The 18,891-nt window shown below is 39.2% G+C and overlaps 1 protein-coding gene across 1 annotated transcript in view; it reads left to right on the top strand.

Moving 5' to 3' along the window:
- The window catches only part of LOC139717445 (rho GTPase-activating protein 45-like), an 88,783-nt gene that overhangs the window by 58,114 nt on the left and 11,778 nt on the right, over positions 1 to 18,891 (top strand). The window contains exons 8-18 of the mRNA XM_071628953.1: positions 16 to 80; positions 5,528 to 5,572; positions 6,312 to 6,377; positions 7,228 to 7,308; positions 8,454 to 8,633; positions 10,887 to 10,964; positions 13,302 to 13,361; positions 14,457 to 14,513; positions 15,779 to 15,918; positions 17,521 to 17,627; positions 18,143 to 18,352. Coding sequence (XP_071485054.1) covers positions 16 to 80; positions 5,528 to 5,572; positions 6,312 to 6,377; positions 7,228 to 7,308; positions 8,454 to 8,633; positions 10,887 to 10,964; positions 13,302 to 13,361; positions 14,457 to 14,513; positions 15,779 to 15,918; positions 17,521 to 17,627; positions 18,143 to 18,352 — 1,089 coding nt within the window. The remainder of the gene's footprint in view (positions 1 to 15; positions 81 to 5,527; positions 5,573 to 6,311; positions 6,378 to 7,227; positions 7,309 to 8,453; positions 8,634 to 10,886; positions 10,965 to 13,301; positions 13,362 to 14,456; positions 14,514 to 15,778; positions 15,919 to 17,520; positions 17,628 to 18,142; positions 18,353 to 18,891) is intronic.

Below are 18,891 nucleotides of genomic sequence, written 5' to 3'. Positions count from 1 at the left end.
TCCTTCGCCCTGCAGAAATGGAGTTTGCGAGGAGTCTGTCCAAGTTGGCGGCGACTACCCGTCCAGTGCTGCGAGAGGAGGTAAGATGACGCTGTCAGGTAGATTTGGGGAACTCTCTTATTAATGTCCCAATGACTCCTATCCATAGGGAAGACTCCCAGGCTCGATCTCAATAACAACCCCAATACCTCTCCAGATGCTATCCTCATTTTGCCGAGACGTTTTGAGGCACGTCTTCAATTTTGTAAGATGGAAACGGGGGAGCTCTGCAGGGCAGGTCGGCAGGCTTTAATCAGGCTCATCTCGTAACGCATTATTATGGACTGATGGGTGTAATTAGTTGCCTATTAATGCGCATTATGTGAAAGTAACACACTTACAATGCTGTTACTGCACTTACGCATTATTCTTTCCACAAAAAAAAAAATAGTACAATAAAAGCATCTGGATGATAGTTGTGATCCATCATAAATTCATGATTCCTGATAATCTAGACACCATCTGTTGTGTTCGTGGGTTAATGACTCCCCTGCAGGATATTCTAATGTCAGTGTCTCGTGTGAGTGTTGTTGGTATTTAATGAGATGAAGCTAGCAGGCAATATTTTTTCAGAGCGTAGAGGGGGTTCATCCTGGACTAAGTGCGGTTTATAACTGGATTTCTTGAGAAGCCAAACTATGCAAAATAGAAACTGAAGTTGCTTTTATTTTTCAATATTTAAGCATCTTTCATGAATACACGGTCTTTAAACAATTGATTTTGTTTTATTTCTTTTTGGTTAGTAATTAGTGTGGTGATCTCGAGAACAAAGGTATGGCGTATTACAGGTTGTACTTTAAACGCCCCTTACAGCCTGTGTGTAACGTTTCTTCAAATTTGCAAGGGCTTACAATGAAAAGGTGTGCATTACTTTCAAAAGAAAGAATTGGACATGTATCATATTCCTAGTTTCCAGGTAGGCCCTATGTTTGTATGTCTGTGTTCCCAAGGAATTTCCACATAGTAAAATGATAGGTTATCAAGTACATTAACGAAATGTTATGGGTGTATGTCTGTGTGTGTGCAGCCAGTTTCCCTTGCTGGTTATCATTGCGTGTATTAGGGCAGTGTTTTGATGTACTTGGACTGTGAAGAGCTGCAAAAAGTTTATGGTAACATGATATCGCCCGGAGCCCACTGACCCAAATGTAAAATTTGTGCTTTGCCACAGAGAAAATGCTGGTAGTTCCCTGTACTACATGGCTCTCACAGGCCTGTCATGGCCATTCCAAGTCTTTATATACTTTGTGTTTAGTCTGCATCATATACATTGTATTGAATGCAATGGTGTGTTGGTGTTATAGTACAGTATGTGTGAGGCCTATATGCTAACCTACAGCTGTAATATATTGCTAGATATATCTGTGAGCTGTGATCTAGCTGTGGAACCTGAGAATTAGGCCTATCGTTTTTGTCTTTTCTGTGAATGGAGACATTTTATATGTAGGCCTAAATGCGAGGTAAACATACATGGATGTGTAATGATGATGAGAATCTTGTGAAAAATCCACATGAACACTTGGGGAGGGGTTTTCCAAGAAGGTAATTTTGTGGTGTAAATATTCATCAAGTAAGTAGGACACAATCTGCACATGCCGTACCAGGTTCATCATGTGCACTAGGTTTTGAGGCTTGCTTCCAAGACACTTTGCTATCAAATAGAAAGTTGAGTTGTCTTCTGATAAGATTTATGAAGTATGAGAGATACATTGTAAATCACAGAAGCCTACTTAGACAAGTATGACGGAATTCTAGAAGCATAGAATAGTTACATGTTATATGTAATCTAAAGTAATTTTAAAATAGAGTAAATGTTAAAAATGCATGGTGTTGTGGTAGAAAGGAGTGTGTCAGTGTTATCTTGAAACCATTCAAACTCGTGGGTTGTGCATGAACCTACATTTTGTACAAGCCAGTGTAGAAATGGGACTTGGGGGAAAGAGAGAGAGAGGGAGAGATCGAGGGAGGGAGAAATCGTGTGATGTAGCATTCTGTCTCAATTACCCCATTACCCAATGTGAATTACTGGGATTCCAGACACATTGACCCCGACCCACTCAACATAGGCTCAGCCGGGGCCTCTTGTGACCCAGGTCAATGTGAATATCAGCCTGGGTGCCAGAATCACTCAACATCACCTCCAACCCTGGCATTCATGGTAGACAAAATTTACTGCTGCATTTTCTATCCTATTTTTGTAAAAAAAAATGCAAACAAAAAGCTAAACCCAATTCTGTACCACACAATCCTCCAATTTACTTGGCCAATTGCATTATTGCTATTGGATGCTGTGTACAGCAATACTTCCTGCTCTCAAGTGAATACCAGGTTTGCACCTCACTATGCATTGCAAAGTATCTAAGATTATGGTCCCAGCACACCATTCAAGTCTGTTACTTGCTATATTTTGCATATTAAAGGTAGGGGATACCTTTTACAGACCTCCCAAAATGCAGCAAAACATTAAATATGAACATCAGGGGACTTGTTTAGGCCACTGTTGAGAAATTTGGAAGTCAACAGTTATCTACAATTTGAATAATGCACAAAACTCAACTACTCAGTAGTTCTGTGTGTCAGCCACACTTAAGCCTTTTTGTTGCAGTCTTCTGTATTCTTTATCTATAAACACAAATCTAAAAGTATAAGAGCTGATGTAATAACATATAGAGTGTGTGGCAAGAATGTATATAGAAATGTTTGTAAGTTTTGATGAACTTTCTTCACAAAATATACATGATGGACACACATGCAGTGCATGGGTCTGCAAAGGTAGCCTAGTAATGTACTGGAATTTACGGTGAGCCCCGAAAAAAATTCAATTCAAATCTAACGGTCAATAAAAATGTACTAAATGTTACCTTCCACTTTCAATACTTTATGGAAGTTTCTAAGATGATACTCTCTTCAACATACCACTGTATTTATACAACTCTTCATTTAAGGCCTGCAAATGGGATTCCCTACCTTTAAAGTCTGGTTTGATTATTATGAAAATGACCATCTAGATCTGCTTGTTTTAAAGTAGAAAACATAATAAATACCCAGTCCCAGTGGACAAAAAGGCTAACAGCTGAAACAAAATGTTTGTTTCCCCTATTGCCTTTTATCAGGCTGTTATCATTTTGTTAATATATGAATTGATGGAAGTTGTACATGGAATTTTAAAGAGGTCGCTCTTTAATGGTGTTCATGACAAAATAATATTTGTAATTTTTATGCAAAGCAGTCTGTCAGCCTCAGGCATTCATAGAACTGAATAGGATTGACTTCGAATGTGTAAGTTTTTTACTTTAATAGATGTTAACTTTTCTTTCATCCGTCGAGGACGGGCTGATTTTAGTACAACATGCATTTCCCATAGACCTTGCCCGAGTATACTCTGGACTCGTCCTCAACGGGCTAAAACTGTCTTAATATTTTTCTCCACAGATTTATTTTGGTATCTTTACCATCATTATCGACCAAAATATTGTGCTACTGTTAAAGATAATATGAAGTTTTGGTACCTCAAAAGTTTCCCTGAGTTTCCTTGTCTTAGTTTGTGTTTCAGGTTAAATTACCTTTCATATAACTAACACTGTGAGACTTACTCGCCCCAAAGTGCTCTCATGTCTTAGTAATCATGCAATAATGGTTTCGTACCAGAGCAGAGCGGGCTCTGAAAAATTCGAACGAGCTGTTAGTTTGACTCGACGCAGTACCGCGAGAATCAATATACAATGTACACGTATTGTACGAAACCATTATTGCATGATTACTAGGACATGAGAGCACTTTGGGGCGAGTTAGTCTCACAGTGTAATAGTTATATGAAAGGTACTTTAAACTGAAACACGAACTAAGACAAGGAAACTCAGGGAAACTTTTGAGGTACCAAAACTTTATATTATCTTTAACTTTCAATTTGCTGGGTAGTATGATAGATTAGAAAACTTATCAAAGCATGCTTAGAGAGCATTCCCAGTGTGATATTTAGGCCTATAGGACAATTATGTGTTTAACTACCAGTCTTGCTCCCCAGCATGTTTGTGATTTAAGAGGAACTGTTAAGAGGAATAGTCGCAACAATTTTAATTTTCCTCCTAAATTTAAACCAGGAGGCGCTGTGAAGAATTCACCTTGTTCTGTTCCTCATTCTCAGGCAACATTTAGATGTTTTTACAGTTACAAAAACAAAACAAAACGAAAAAAAAAAAACCCACCAAACTCACCCCTTGGCCTCACTGGTATTCAGTCATTTAAAGGAATGGCTGTTTAATGCAGTGCTGTAATTGTCAAGCTCCAAATACTTCATTGAATGCCGCTCTGTAGCTTAGTAACGATGACAATGGTATCCACAACATACAGCAACTTTTGGGGAAAAAGTATGTAGTGTAATATTTGTGCATTATGGGGGGAAAATGCCATGTTTTCAGTGTCTATCAACCTCTTAGAAATGAGGATAGTGTTTCCTGTTGATGGAAAATTCTTTTTATCTCCAGTTTGACTTCTTGCATGGTTTCATAGGGGTTCAATATTGCATGCTTGCAGGGCCTATCATAAATCAGCCCAGTTTCCTGGTTTATATTCCCTGTGCCATCTTTGTTGGAGCCATATGTCTCTATGTAAGACACATACAGTACCCCCCCCCCCCTATTTTTTCTCTCTGAGCTGCTTATCCCTTTGTGTGCTGTGACTGCTGATGAGCACTCCAAACTCCGTAGTACATTTGTATGGCACACACTGTCTAAAATCCCTGACAAAAAAATGGTTAACATAACACATGTAATTGCGCGTTTAACAGAGCTTTTGAGATTTCAGAGCCAAAAGTTGATTCTGAAAATGAATGTGGTTGTTGAAAAGATGTTTCCAATGTACAGTGTAGATGCATGACTAATTCAGGATGATGTATGGAGTAGACACTGGCAAGAAAGTCTGATCAAGCCTGTGGAAATGTTACAATTTATGGAATAGACTCAAACCTTATTGCATGCTTGGCATAATTTCAGGATTGGTATTTCAATATCCATTGCTCTACAGAGCAATTGAAAATGTCATTATATATGATACTGAGATTATGGTGTGGTACACATCCAAAGAAGCTGTATTATTATAGATCAATTCAGGATCATTCAGATTCACTGAAATGCCTTTTGTTACAAAAATCTTGATACAACATTTACGTGCTCCTGTTTTAAACACAATTATTGCAATTGTGATTTATGAAACACAGTCACTTCTGAAGGCTCATGTCAACCCCTGGATCTAATTTGATCTCTAAACATTCTCTCATTGATTTCATTTGTTTGTGCACAGTGGGAGAGCTTGCATATTGAGATGCCCCTGCATTTTACCTCTCCGCGAATAATATCATATCTCATATTTCATTGCTGTAAACATAGAAACAGGACTGGATATGAGTTTCTGGCTCACCAAGTAATATATACATAATTCAGCAATTTTATGATTCATGTGTGGTTATTGTTGTCATTTTTTTCTGCTGCAGACATACCTCCCCTTCCAGTCAACATACTTGATGTCATTGGAACACGTGAGTAGAATGATGCATTACTTGTCATTTCGAGTAAACTTAATGTTGGGTGAGTTGAGAAATGCAGGTACATTTGTACCATTGGTTTTTCAGTGTATGAGCAAAAATTTGGCTAGAAGGAATAAAGTTATATGGTAGTAAAATTATGTCTAAGCTGTCACTGGTAAAGCAGACTATGAAACATTAATAGAGTTGTTGTTAGAGATGGGTGATTTTTCCCCATAGTTGACATTGTTATGATATTTTCAGCCCTATTTTTTTTTTTTTTATTCCTGTTTTTTGTTGCTGATGTGCAGCACATGAGAAAAGGACTATTTAATGAGCATTTTGACTGGAAAAGTCTTTAGCTGAATTCTCAAAGTTATTCTGTGTATCTGCTATGAACAAGACTTCTGTCAATCTGTGATGGCAATATGAATCTGCCACTCGCTGAACAATTAACATTGTATACTACATGTTCATTTCCATTACTGTTCTACGGTGTACATATGTATATGTGGACAAGATTTAACTGCAGAAACTATTATCTCAAAAGTAATAGATCCTAAATCACATTATAATGTACTGAAAACTTGTTGGGGCCGCTTGGGTTCTAGAAAGGTTGGCCTGGTCATCCACAGCTACATGTGCCCCACTTTACGTACATGAAAAACAGTATGATGTGTTAATTATGAATCAGCCATCCTTTCAGGAATTTAGCACTGTGTGAGCATGTTTCCTGTCTTCTCCTTATTCCCAGGACATTGAGTATGCGAACAACTGCGATGCTACCTACACTCAAATCCAGGGGCACAAGTTTGTGGAGGTGAGTTTGCTTGGATTACACTTTGGTGTAATGAAGCAGTGGGATTTCCTGTATTAGGAAAACATTGTGTGTTGAGAAAAGAGAGGAAATATGAGTTGACACTGATGTATACCAGGATAGATGGAATATATGAAGGTAAAGACAAGTAAGTGTCAATGCACCCAAATAGAGATATTTTCTCTTGTTAGTTGTAGTCATAAAAAGCAGGAATAACATGAGTGGTTTTGTTGTCGTTGTTGTTGTTGTTGTTGTTGTGTTTTTCTGTTTTTCTGTTTTTAGCTCAAACACCATCCATTCAAGATGGTTTCTGTGAAGTGGTTACAAATGAAGCGACCTGTGTTTATTGCTCTGTATTATGCGATCATTGCGATGTGTGCTTGCATTCAACAGAAATGGTGCCAAAATCTTGCGATGGCTTCTGCAATAGTTGCTGGAGTATGAAAGTTGAAAATGTGCTGCGACACATTGTGTATATTTCACCATGGACATTATTCAGTGAGCTGACATAGTTTATATGATGCATCATTGTAGAAATTAGGGCCACAGAAGGACAGGGTACTAAATAAGATTGATCCAACATGATGGAATGTCATTCAATATAATAGTACAATAGGTGAATCCAGCATGCTTCCACATATCAAAGGGTTCTAATCAAAGAGTCATTGCTACATAGGTGTGAATAGAATTCCCAGCTGGCTGCAGATCAAAGGACCCGAGATGGATGAAATTCAGAGGAAAAAAAGAAGAAGAAGAGTAGCAGACAGTAAATGAAGACCACATAATGTGTATAAAATATTGATTGCTCACATCTCAAGGGCATCATTCCCTCCTTTTCTTCTTCAATGAATAGCAATTAGACGCCAGGAGGGCAGAACACGACAAGAAAAGGAAATCAATACGGATGCAGTGGAACACAATTAAGAAAGAGATGGTAAGTGATACGGTCCACCGTCTGGTCTAACAAGAGGGCATAAAGAAAACAATTGTCCCAAACGGAAAAAAGAGAAGGGGGAAAAAGCCCCTCTCTTATCATACTGAAGTCTTACCTCTGCCAGGAAAGGAGCAGTCTCGGTCGATACATGATTGATAGCTTTTGGCAAGCATGGGTAGCATCTGCTCCACCCTCAGATTATGGAGAAATGTTGGTCCACGACAGATGCAGAAATGATTGAAATTGGGATGAAAATATTTTTCTTTTTGAGGATTGTAAAATTTGTTAAAGCAATACTTTTTTCTCTCTCTGTAGAGAAAAGAATGTTTACATCACCAACGTGTTGTTCAGTTTGTTCGCTGTAATTCACTTCATTTGTAATGACCAGGGTCAGTTATCAGATGCTGAATTTTTGAAACAGTATGGGACCAGGTTTGAGATGATGAAGGAAATGGAAGGAAAGGAGTGAGAGCAGAAATTGAAGAGAGGATGAAAAGAGGATGGTGGTAGAGGAGGAGGAGGAGGAGGAGGAGGCAGGGAATTACAGGGAGACAGAGAGAAGAATGGGTTTTATCTTGCAGGTGTCACACTGTCCCGAAATGGAGAAAAGATGGACACACGATAAAGGAATTATTTGAATTTGACTCTAATCATGTAAACTTCCTTTCTTCATTTGTGAGGGCATTTTACGCCATCGTATGATCACCGATAGAGTTTCTCAGGCTCTAACAGCAACTTCCTGAGCAGTGGTAAAATGTTTGGCAAGCCAAAAAAATAGCCTGAAGCTCTTTCAATGGTTCATTGTGTAAACAAAGGTTCTCATCTTCATGTTGCATTCTAGCGTGGGTCAGGTCTCATCGTATCTGCTCCAGCTGTCGATTGGTTTTTAAACAAGTTGGGGGCTAACTTTATGTGAACTTGAAAATTCCATTCTCGTTTGGCCATCTTGTGTCGACTTCTTGACTGTGTGACACCACTCTTAGAGCAAGACAGAAAGAAGAAAAGGTTTTGGAAGGATCCTAATAGGGAGTGATCATGCAAATAATTTCTGTTAGAATCATATCGATATCCCTGAGGTCAATTTGAATGGAATAAGATAAAGACGTCATCTGCTCATCTTGATGTCCCACGTTCTCCTTTCGCAGAACGACTGCCGAGCCAACCTGGAGAAGTTCCGCCAGCTGTTCTACACCCGTTTCCACGAGTACGAGCGAGCCAAGGAGGCGACAACCAAGATGGAGAACGACCGCACAAATGCCAGCGGAGGCACGCACCACAACAAGCTGGACAAGAGGAAGAAAGCAGCGGACGAGGCTCTTTCAAAGGCAAGAACTTGTCGCATATATACAAAAGAAGGAAGATGTTAAAGGAGTGGTGTAGTTGTGGTTGACATGGGGCTTCAGGTTTCTAACTTTTTTTGTGAGATAATTAGAAACCACTGATGAAATATGTGATTACAATTCTTAGAGGAATTCAAAGTTTATTTGATGAAAAATGGTTTTGGAATGGCGGAGATATCCAAAAACGAAGAGGTTCTAATCAAAAGTGGGACCCACGTTTTATTTGGATCACCTTGTTTTACGTTGTTTTTGGATGTCTCAGCCATTCCAAAACTGATTTTCATCAAATAAACTTTGAATTCCTTTTCAAATTTTATGGTCTCTAAAATTCCTTTGGTGGCTTCTAATTATCTCGCAAAAAGTTGAAATCCGAATCCCCCATCTCAACCAAAGCTATACCATCCCTTTAAAGTCTGTCCCTTCTGTCCCTTGTTTCGGATATAAAATGGAGTTCCATGTGTGAGAGAGTCACAACTCGTGCATGTAAAAGATCTCGCTTCATTCATTCATCGCAAAGAGCTGGGTGCATAACGTGGTGGAATGGTCTTACCTCATGGATCACATCTAACTGGACTCCATGGAAGATGAGCTAGAGCAGCTGCATATTGACTATCAAACTATCTTGGATGGAAAATGAAACCAAAAAAACAAAAGTGCCGCGGACAGTTACAATGTGTATGCCCATTTGAAGTTTTCTATGCATTGAGCTGTTGTTTTGACATAAGGCATCACTGTTTCATTCTAGGTGTATACAAACAGTTTGGAAAAGATTGTGATTTTAATGAGATACATTATACTCCCATAGTGACAACTTAATCTTGTTTTGACACATTATTGTAGAAGATCCTGACCTATAGCAAGCTGGTCATTACTTTTGACTTGTATGAAAATCAAGGTAGTCAAACTCTTTAGCCACGAAGTCATGTTAGTCATAGATTCAATATGTACTGTACATCCTCCTTGGGCTATTTGTTCCATATGTCCATTTCTCTTGTTTCTCTGTTTTGTTTTGATGGATGCCATAGAGTATCTTTTACATGTTTGATATTTTGCTGTAGGTAGCATAAAAGCTATGCATTACTGATACTGGATAAAAAATATTTGAATGAGGGATATACTTGAGATTGTAGTGTTATACATTATACCTAGTGGGGTGAATGATCATATGTTCCAGTGAATGTTTTACACCATCAGTTTAAGAAACTGAGTGGAAGTAGAAAAATCATGCACACACACAAAAAAAAAACATTATCTGCCGACCTTGCTGGAGATATAAAATCAATTTGTTCAGGAGTGTAGGTACCATCACGTATTGATTTTAAACTTTGTAGGCGGAGAAACATGCTTCATGAAAGGGTGGGGCAGACGCCATCGATGAATTAAAGCTAACTAGGGTTACGTGGGAAAACATAAAGAATGCGACTTTATTAGAGGAAAAACTCAATCGTGGGTGTTTCTTTCTGTCTTCTTTTTTTTTTTTGTTAGCAGCAAGACTTTGTTGTTCCTTTTTAGGGGATGGATTTCAAGGTTAGGATGTATCATCGCAAAGCTTTGTGCTATGGGATTGACAGTACTTTGGATGGGTAGATCATACAGCTATTGATCTTGAGCTGGAAATGTCCCTATGGGCGTAATTTAATGATCTACCAGTGACAGTAGAGGTGTCAACCCTCATCAAACATTAATTGATTGTGCATTGAGAAGCCCAGTTATAGAAAACTGGCCAAGGTAGCAGTGCACATGATTACTGCTGCAGGGGGAGATGTTGTTTTGTCCTCAAGGGAGCAGTCTCCTTCCATATGGGATGTGAGCTTGGAGCTGTGCAAACAATGAGAAAATTCATTTTCTTTTTATTTGACTGCTTTTGTTGGAATCCAATGAGCTTAAAGCCTCTCTTGTTTTTTGTCCTATTTCATTGTTGTTTTTTCTGTTGGTTGTCTGTAGCTAGGCCTTTTGTGCTTTAAACAGTGGAGTACCAGTGACACACTTTTCAAACTGAAGCAACTGAACAGGCATGTTTTGTTGTTTTTGTTGTTGTTTTTGTTGGGTTTTTTAAATAGAATATTCTTCATACATATAGATACCAGATTGGTCTGTACAATGCCCACTAAGTCTTTAATGTGGGAATCTTCTAAGTATTGGAAAGGTAAACAGTATGTAAGTCTGAAAATGATGCTGATAATGTTTACTGAGAAAGCTTTTACGATCTTCTACTCCCGACCCATCCTGTCCCACTAGGCACAAGAGGCCAAGTCCACATACCAGGCATGCATAGCTGAGGCCAACAACAAACAGCAGGAACTACTGAAGACAAAGGTAAAGACAACATCCACACCAAACAAACAAAGACTTAATGGATGCGACAGCTGTACATCGTATGTCATTCTGTTGATGTTGTTGCTTTTTCCACTTTAACTGGGTCAGTAGATGACATTCGAGGGCCGATTTTGCCGAAATTATTGAATTTGAGGGTCATTTCTCAGAAAATGCATCGGATGTATGAGGTAATGCCCATATTATGCAATGCCATTAATGCATATCAAAAGCTCTTGGAAACCTTCCCAACTGCCACCTCAAAAAAAAAAAAGCACAACAGAAATGAATGTTAAATCAAAATAGCATACATGTACTCGTGTATGTGTGCTAAGTTATCCATGCATGTACATGTAGGTAAAGTCCTGAATGCAATTTCAAATGATTTGGTGTACAGAGTACAATGTATATCTCCCTCCTTTTTACCCACGCCGATGAAAATCGGCAGGGGGTTATGTAAAGGGTTCCGTATGTTTGTTTGTTTGTTTGTTTGTTTGTTTGTTTGTTTTTTTGTTTTTTTGTTTGTTTGTTTGTTTGTTTGTGTACAAGATAACAAGAGAACGGGTAAACGGATTTGCACGAAATGTTGAGGGAATGTTTGGATAATGACAGGAAAGAATCGATTAGATTTTGGTGATAATCGGTTGACCCTTGCAAATTCTGTGTGACCTTGAAGTTTTGACCCCATGGTATAGTGACCATTCCGAAAATTTCCCGTTTCTCACTTTGCGATTTTCTGCTACCATACGAACACATAAACTCCCCAACGATCCGACTTCGCTGCTCAAATGTTCGTAAGAATTCCGAAATTTACGTTTAGGCCTATTTGAGGGACTATGTCCTTCTAGATTTATGAAAGTTCGTTCTCCGTCATCACAAACTGGCCCGTATTTTGATGATTTTTCAAATTAACATTGATTGTTTTTTTCGTTGGAGGAGCATTTTGCTCGGTCGCAGTCACACTGCACGATATGCGTGCTCAATGTCAATGCGTGTGCAAGGCCGCTGAAAATGCATCGCGCTCTACACTGTTGGTGCAAAATTGCACCGGGGACGTTGCGGCGCTCGTTGGTGGCCGAATACTGGTGCAGTAGACATTTGCATTCAACCCTTGCATTGAATAATTCCCGTAGACACTAATCATAGGGGTAATTGCCTAGGGGGTACGTAAATTTTGTTTTTCTTTTTTGCTTTTGTGGATACCATCAAAGATCGTACACTCGTACAACCTTTGATATTTGATGATTTTTCAAATTAACATTGATTGTTTTTTTCGTTGGAGGAGCATTTTGCTCGGTCGCAGTCACACTGCACGATATGCGTGCTCAGTGTCAATGCGGGTGCAAGGCCGCTGAAAATGCATCGCGCTCTACACTGTTGGTGCAAAATTGCACCGGGGACGTTGCGGCGCTCGTTGGTGGCCGAATACTGGTGCAGTAGACATTTGCATTCAACCCTTGCATTGAATAATTCCCGTAGACACTAATCATAGGGGTAATTGCCTAGGGGGTACGTAAATTTTGTTTTTCTTTTTTGCTTTTGTGGATACCATCAAAGATCGTACACTCATACGACCTTTGATATCATCACACTCTCGGCTTGCTATAATCAAAATATCCCGCAAGAAAACGGCGTATTTCTCGATTTTTAGCGCTTTTTCCGCGACCCGTCGCGTAGACAATACTCTTAAAACTGGACTTAATTCGCGCGCGCTTGGAAAAGTTCCGATTCTGCACTTTTGACGGTGGAATTTGGGATTTTCGATGGATTTTTGGAGGAGACTTAAGGACTTTCCTGTACGTGAATGAGTGTTAATACCGTATGTGTAATGATGTGATTTGCGTGTGATGTGACTGTAGAACCAAAGATCGTACACTTCAGTGTACGATCTTTGGTAGAACTCACTGGCTGGTGATAAAGCACACTGGCAATTAAGTGGCCGAATTCTGGTAGATGACCGAATGCACATTATGTTTACCCCGACTTTGTACTTAGGCGTGGGTCTGCCGCCTTTGACGGCCCCTCTCTAGTTTTATATTGCCTGTAAGGCTGTCTGCCTAAAACCAAGCAGTGTCCCTGATAAATAATGACCTATGGGGATAAATGTGTCATGTCTTACATAATATACACTGTATGTAGGAAACAGCCACATCTCAGAATCAATGGATTCAACATGTCACTTCAGTATCTTTATAGTTTGTTTCGTTTTGTGTTGTTTTTTGAAACCTTTTGAAATAAGAAGATCTACATGTAGCATAACATTCCTCAATAACAGTTTGCATGCTCATGACATTTCTGTATGAATTACAACATATCACTTTGCCTGTTTCTATCTCACAGCAAAAACTTCTGATACAACTCCGAGAGCTGGTCTTTATGTGTGACCAGACCATGAAAGCCGTGAGTGTCAAGTTTCTTTCTCATCTTCTCTGCTTCCGTGAACACATTTGAAAAGATGTATTAAGTAATGTTGGAAACCTGCCTTTATATCTTTATAAAGACTCTTAGAACCGGACAGAAAAAAAAAATGATATGCTGTTGTGACATTGATCACATGCTACTAGAAGAGAAGCAGCATTCTGTGAGGGCTATTATTTCTTTTAGATGTAGCATTGGTCATCATATTCTGACATGGTGGTGACAGAGATGCTAACCAATATGATAAACGGAGTGACATATGATAATATGATATTGCCTCTTGAAACTATGACTTTTCATCTTTAAAAAAAAAAGAAAATGAAGCCAATATAAACTGCAGAAAACTGTGTAAAACTTCTCATTATTTAAAGCTGTGGAAAACTGCTCAATATTATTAAAAAAAAAAATTACTACTACATTTGTAAATTCCTGGAACCCCTGCAAAAATGTTGTACGATGAGCCTAAATGGATGGGAAATATGTGAATGCTTTACAATTTTCTCATCAATGTTGATGAAGTAGCACCCTTTCACTTGCCTGTTCTTACCAGGGAAACATTTTTTTTTTGACATTTCACTGGCCCAGGGCCAATGGACTAGTGGTGGTGTCAAAATGTCATAAAAATCTGATTTTCCTCTCCAAAATCTTATTTTTTAAAGATATTCTGTCTGTGTTTATTCAGTCAAGATGTTGGCATCTCTGTGGTAAGGTGGGACAATGTCTGAGTCATGTTCACGAGTATGAGCAACTTCAAGAGTCATGATCGTGTAAAGTAGTGCAGGTATTATCTTGTAAATGTGTTTTCATCCACACCCTGAAGTCATTAATTAACTTGTCAGAGTGAAGTGCTCCTCAAAGACTGCACATTATATGGTGATTTGGTGGCTATATATGAGATATAGAGTGGTAATAAACTTCAGTGTGTGCATGCTCAAGCCGTTGATTGTCAATTAAAGTCATATATCCTTGGATGAATGCCAAGGATACATCACTGTCGTAGGCATGCTAGCAGTTATCCCATCTCATTGTCTGCATGTTATTAAATTCTTTCCTCTCTTTTCACTCTCAACCAATCAGGTCACTCACAGCTACTTCCAGATGCAGCACTCGTTATCTGCCCCTGCTCCCGTGCAGGTAAACTTTCCTTGTTTGGGTGATCCAACCACAATTAAAAAATCATTGTGAGAATGCCATCTGCTGATTGTTTTGATGCTCAAAATGCCCAGCAGACATTATAGAGTTTCTTCGAACAGATCAGATGGTGATTTGATAAGAACCAACATTAGGTTTGTGTGGCACAATGCACTCTGAAATTGATGTTGATAAAGTTGATGATGGCACTGTGATCACTGCAAATACTTTGATAATTCTTTCTTTTTTGTCACTTATCTTTGCATACTATTAATTAAAGAAAGTCTTTCACTATTTCCATTACAAATTCTATGTAAAAAATAGAAAGACTTGAAATGTACATTGTCAAGTCCAAATTCATAAAATTCCTTCTCAGGAAAGATTTTACATCTCTGGATAAAAGCATTAAGGAACACACATAAACATGAAAAAAAAATCACAGTTTCTTAATCAGAAACATTTCCCTTGCATGGTACTTGAAGCATAATCTTTATAAAAGTATTCATGGAATCCCATTCGTCTCATAATTGAAATCCACAGTCATGTCATGTGGTCTGTGCACATATAGTGATGAACCCGGCATGACTGTGACATGTGTGGGATGTAACTGCACCTAGCTCTTGAAAGTTTAAAAATCTGGCTAGACCCGTGAGGTTAAAAGGAGATGACACCAAATGGAGGATGTAAATTTGGAAGTGTTTGATATTGGTCACAGGTCAAGTCAATGTATGAATTTTGGAACCACCTCCAGAAAGAACTCAAGTTTGTTCATTAACAAAATTCCTTTTACAAGCAAGCGTGTGAATACATTTGAAGTGTTGGCTTAAACACAAATCACATATACTGTATATGCCGAATAGTTCGCGAGGTTTTTATTTTCGCGAATTTCGCGAGTCAGGTGCTATTAGTGAAATTAAAGACACGCGAAAATATTGACTCTGATCCCGATGTGAATGTGACGTACGTGTGTACATGCACTTCTCCGTTCAGTACAGGACTCCACAATCACGAATTTAACCACTCGCGAAATCGTTGGGAATTCTGGATTCGTGAAAATGTAGACTCGCGAAATATATGGTGTATACAGTACTTCACATCAAACTTTACAAGGCAAATTAACTTTAATCACATGCTATGTAATGTTTTTTAAAAAGAAAAAGAAGATTATGGGGAATTATTGAGCAAAACATCTTGTGTCTTCAAAATCACTGCATGTTTAAATCGTGATCTTACCGTGCATTCTGTTACTGTTTTTGGTACATGTGCAGTTCCAGACACTGTGTGAGCAGATCAAGGCGTATGAGCCCGGCCTGCAGTTCAGCCAGTACATCAAGCACCACCGACGGTTCATGTCTGGCCACACCCTCCAAGATGTGGAGCCATTCGTCTTTGAGCCCTACAGCAATGCGTGAGTTTGAATCAGTATCATGTTTATCTAGGCTAGGGAGCTGTAATGGGGGGGGGGGGGGGGGGGGGGGGGGAGGTGATAAACAGGTGCCCCTACCTGGATTAATCCAGAGGCCTTTGACCATGTACTTGAGCACTGTGAATTGATAAATTGTTGATATTCAAGTGGTAGGGATACAGTTAACCCCCCCCCCCCCCTCAAAAAAACAAAAAAACAAAATGAATAAATGAATAAATAAAAAGATAATGATGATGATAATGATAACCATGAAAATGATAATGATGATGGCAATAATGATAGCATAACAATAATAATGATGATATCATTCATAAAAGCAATTGACTATCAATAGTTGTAATGAAAATGTAAAAATTTACTCAGATTCCCCCTCCTTCTCTTCCTCCTCTTCTTCCGCCTTCTTCCATCTCCTCACTCTTCTCCTCCTCCCCTCCTCCTCCTCCCCTCCTCCTCCTCCTCTCCTCCTCCTCCTCTCCTCCTCCTCCTGTTTAATACTCCTCTTCATTCTCTTCATTCTTTACTTCCAAAGTCACTGCTTTTAAAGCTTGTCACCTCAGGTATAGCCACAAAGCTGACTTCTATGTAAGTCACTGTGGGCATGGTAACATGAAGGAGGTTCGAGAGATGGAGTTACAACTGACTATAATTATTCAATCAGCTGTCAGTTTTCTATGGATGGACAAAAGAATTCCACAGGTGCATTTGTGCCTTTGATGTTCGATGCTTGAAGCCGCCATCTTTCTGAGCAATCTGATTATTCATTTTTAATGCTAACATAATATCGGGTAAATGCTACTCATTTATATATCAAATGCAATGAAATTTCACCTAATGATAAAGCATATAAAACAAAAGTCAGTTCCGTTCGAAAATATGTGCAAAAGTGTAATTCTGAGCTGTATTTTGTGAAAGTGTTTGAAATTTTACCCTCATGGAAAGCGGTTTTATCACTTTTCTCCTTATTTCCACCAAATGAAACTAATATGGTATCATCTTCAAGTATAGTTCTTTATAAATTGATATGTGAGATTAGCGTACAGACACGTACAATCGAGTAATTTTGATATCTATTTCAGCAATATTTGAGCAATTTCTCTTCGCGCACCCCCGTGCCTTTACCATTGTCTACCGCCCATCGTTTGTAAGTAGGGATAGCGAAAAGTAATTGCCATCATAAAGACATATCTTCCATTGAGAGTGACGAGTCATGATGCAATGCCACATGAATCAATTGTCTTCCTATCTGTGAGGCAGCTCCAGTTTGACACATACTTCAAATATTTTTGAGTGGCGGCTTCGAGCATGGGATCAAAGTGAATAAGACTGTTGTGACTCCATCTCTCGAACCTCCTTGGTAACATGAAAGATGAAGTAAAAGGTACAGTAGGAGTTACAATAAAGAGATAAAGAGAGAACAGTGTGAACACAAGGAAATGTGATGCCCATTTTGTTGTTGTTGTTGATGGGTTTGTTTTGTCCATGAGTATTATGCTGGTGCACACTGAAAAGTGAGTTGAATCACTCTGTAGTTTGAAAAGCTCTTTCAGTGAAAGATGTGAGTGTGTTTGTTTTTTCTCCTCCCAGATCTACGTTGCACAGGGAGCGCAAGGCAAGCTCACAGTCATACGACAGCTTTGAAGACGACAAGGCATACCACCAGGCGAGGACAGAGTCGAGTTCAAGGAGATCTGGTAAATAATTTCTAGAGAGTTACAGTACGTAAGTTCCTTTTAAATGATGTGTGAAGAAAAAGGGGTGATCACACAAATATGGGTGCAATATTATGCACGCATCTTGCACATCACAAGCACAAAGCACAATGTTAATGGTCCCTGTCTTGTGGCTGGGGTACAGGGCCAAGGAAGCTCTGGGATTATAGACACTCTCTGTTGTTACCATATTTTTGAACATATTATGACAGAACTCAAGTTTTGGGGGAGGAGGGAAGCTAACTTATAAGCGGGGAACACAGCTAGAGTATGAGAATTCGAACTCGGCAGGAGAGCTGGAGATTTTGTAGAAAATGGCCTCAAAGGGGGAGATCCTCCCCCAAAAGCAGAAGAGTTTGTAGTGTCTGGGCATTGCAGCCACATGTCCGCAAGTCTGTGTCTGTGTCTCTGTGTTGTTACGTGATAGTGATTGCTGTCAATTTAATGCAGCACCTATCCACAGATGTCCTCTTGTGTGTTTGTCGCCCTCTATCCAGACAAGTCTCAAAGAGTGCAAGCGTGGCAGGGCCCCATCAGCGACTCGGAGAGTGTCAGCGGGAGCTCCACAAAGTCGGCCTCCCCGTCAAACAGTCCTCGCAACGGGCCCCGGGTCATCAACCGAGACGAAAGAGGGGCTCTGTCATCGGGAGACGAACTTGGAGATGAAACCCCAGTGGTTCCCCCCAACAGTAGTCCAGGAAGCTCAAGTGAGTTGAATTGTACATGCCTAAGAAAACTGAATGTTACTTGCCTCTTTGGAGTCAGACATCCATATATAAGGCATCTCAGGAAAGATTTGCTAAAAAAATGCTGCTGTGCACAATCAGAGCTAAGAATTTGATAAATGATTGCCATTTCAGAGTGTTGGTATTTTAAAGAGAAAGAAAAACAAATGGTAGCAATTTTGGGAAGGGGTCAGTCTTCAGATTTCCTGCAGTCTGTATCAGGTGGAATAGCAAAAGTAGAAGGTAAATATTATTTCAACACGCTGAAGTTTATATACATGTATGCTGCAAGTTGTATGCATATTGTACATTTGTACATTGTCATAGGCATACTAGGCTGATATTGACTCATGCAGTCGTCCTTTGGTATGAAAAAAAAAAGAGAGAGAGATATCTTACCAATGCTCACATCATCATGTTAGGGCAAATGGGGTTCTTGTGTATGAATAATGCTTGTTTCTTTCATAAATTTTGAATGAAAGGAAAGTAACCATCTGGCTCTATCTACAGTTGTGCATAAA

Source organism: Diadema antillarum, unplaced genomic scaffold, assembly GCF_040938485.1.
Source record: "Diadema antillarum isolate AM-2024a unplaced genomic scaffold, OU_Dant_1.0 scf00000075, whole genome shotgun sequence".
Lineage (NCBI taxonomy): Eukaryota > Metazoa > Echinodermata > Echinoidea > Diadematoida > Diadematidae > Diadema > Diadema antillarum.
Note: the sequence above shows the minus strand (reverse complement) of the source record. Positions and strands in the feature narration are given on the sequence as shown.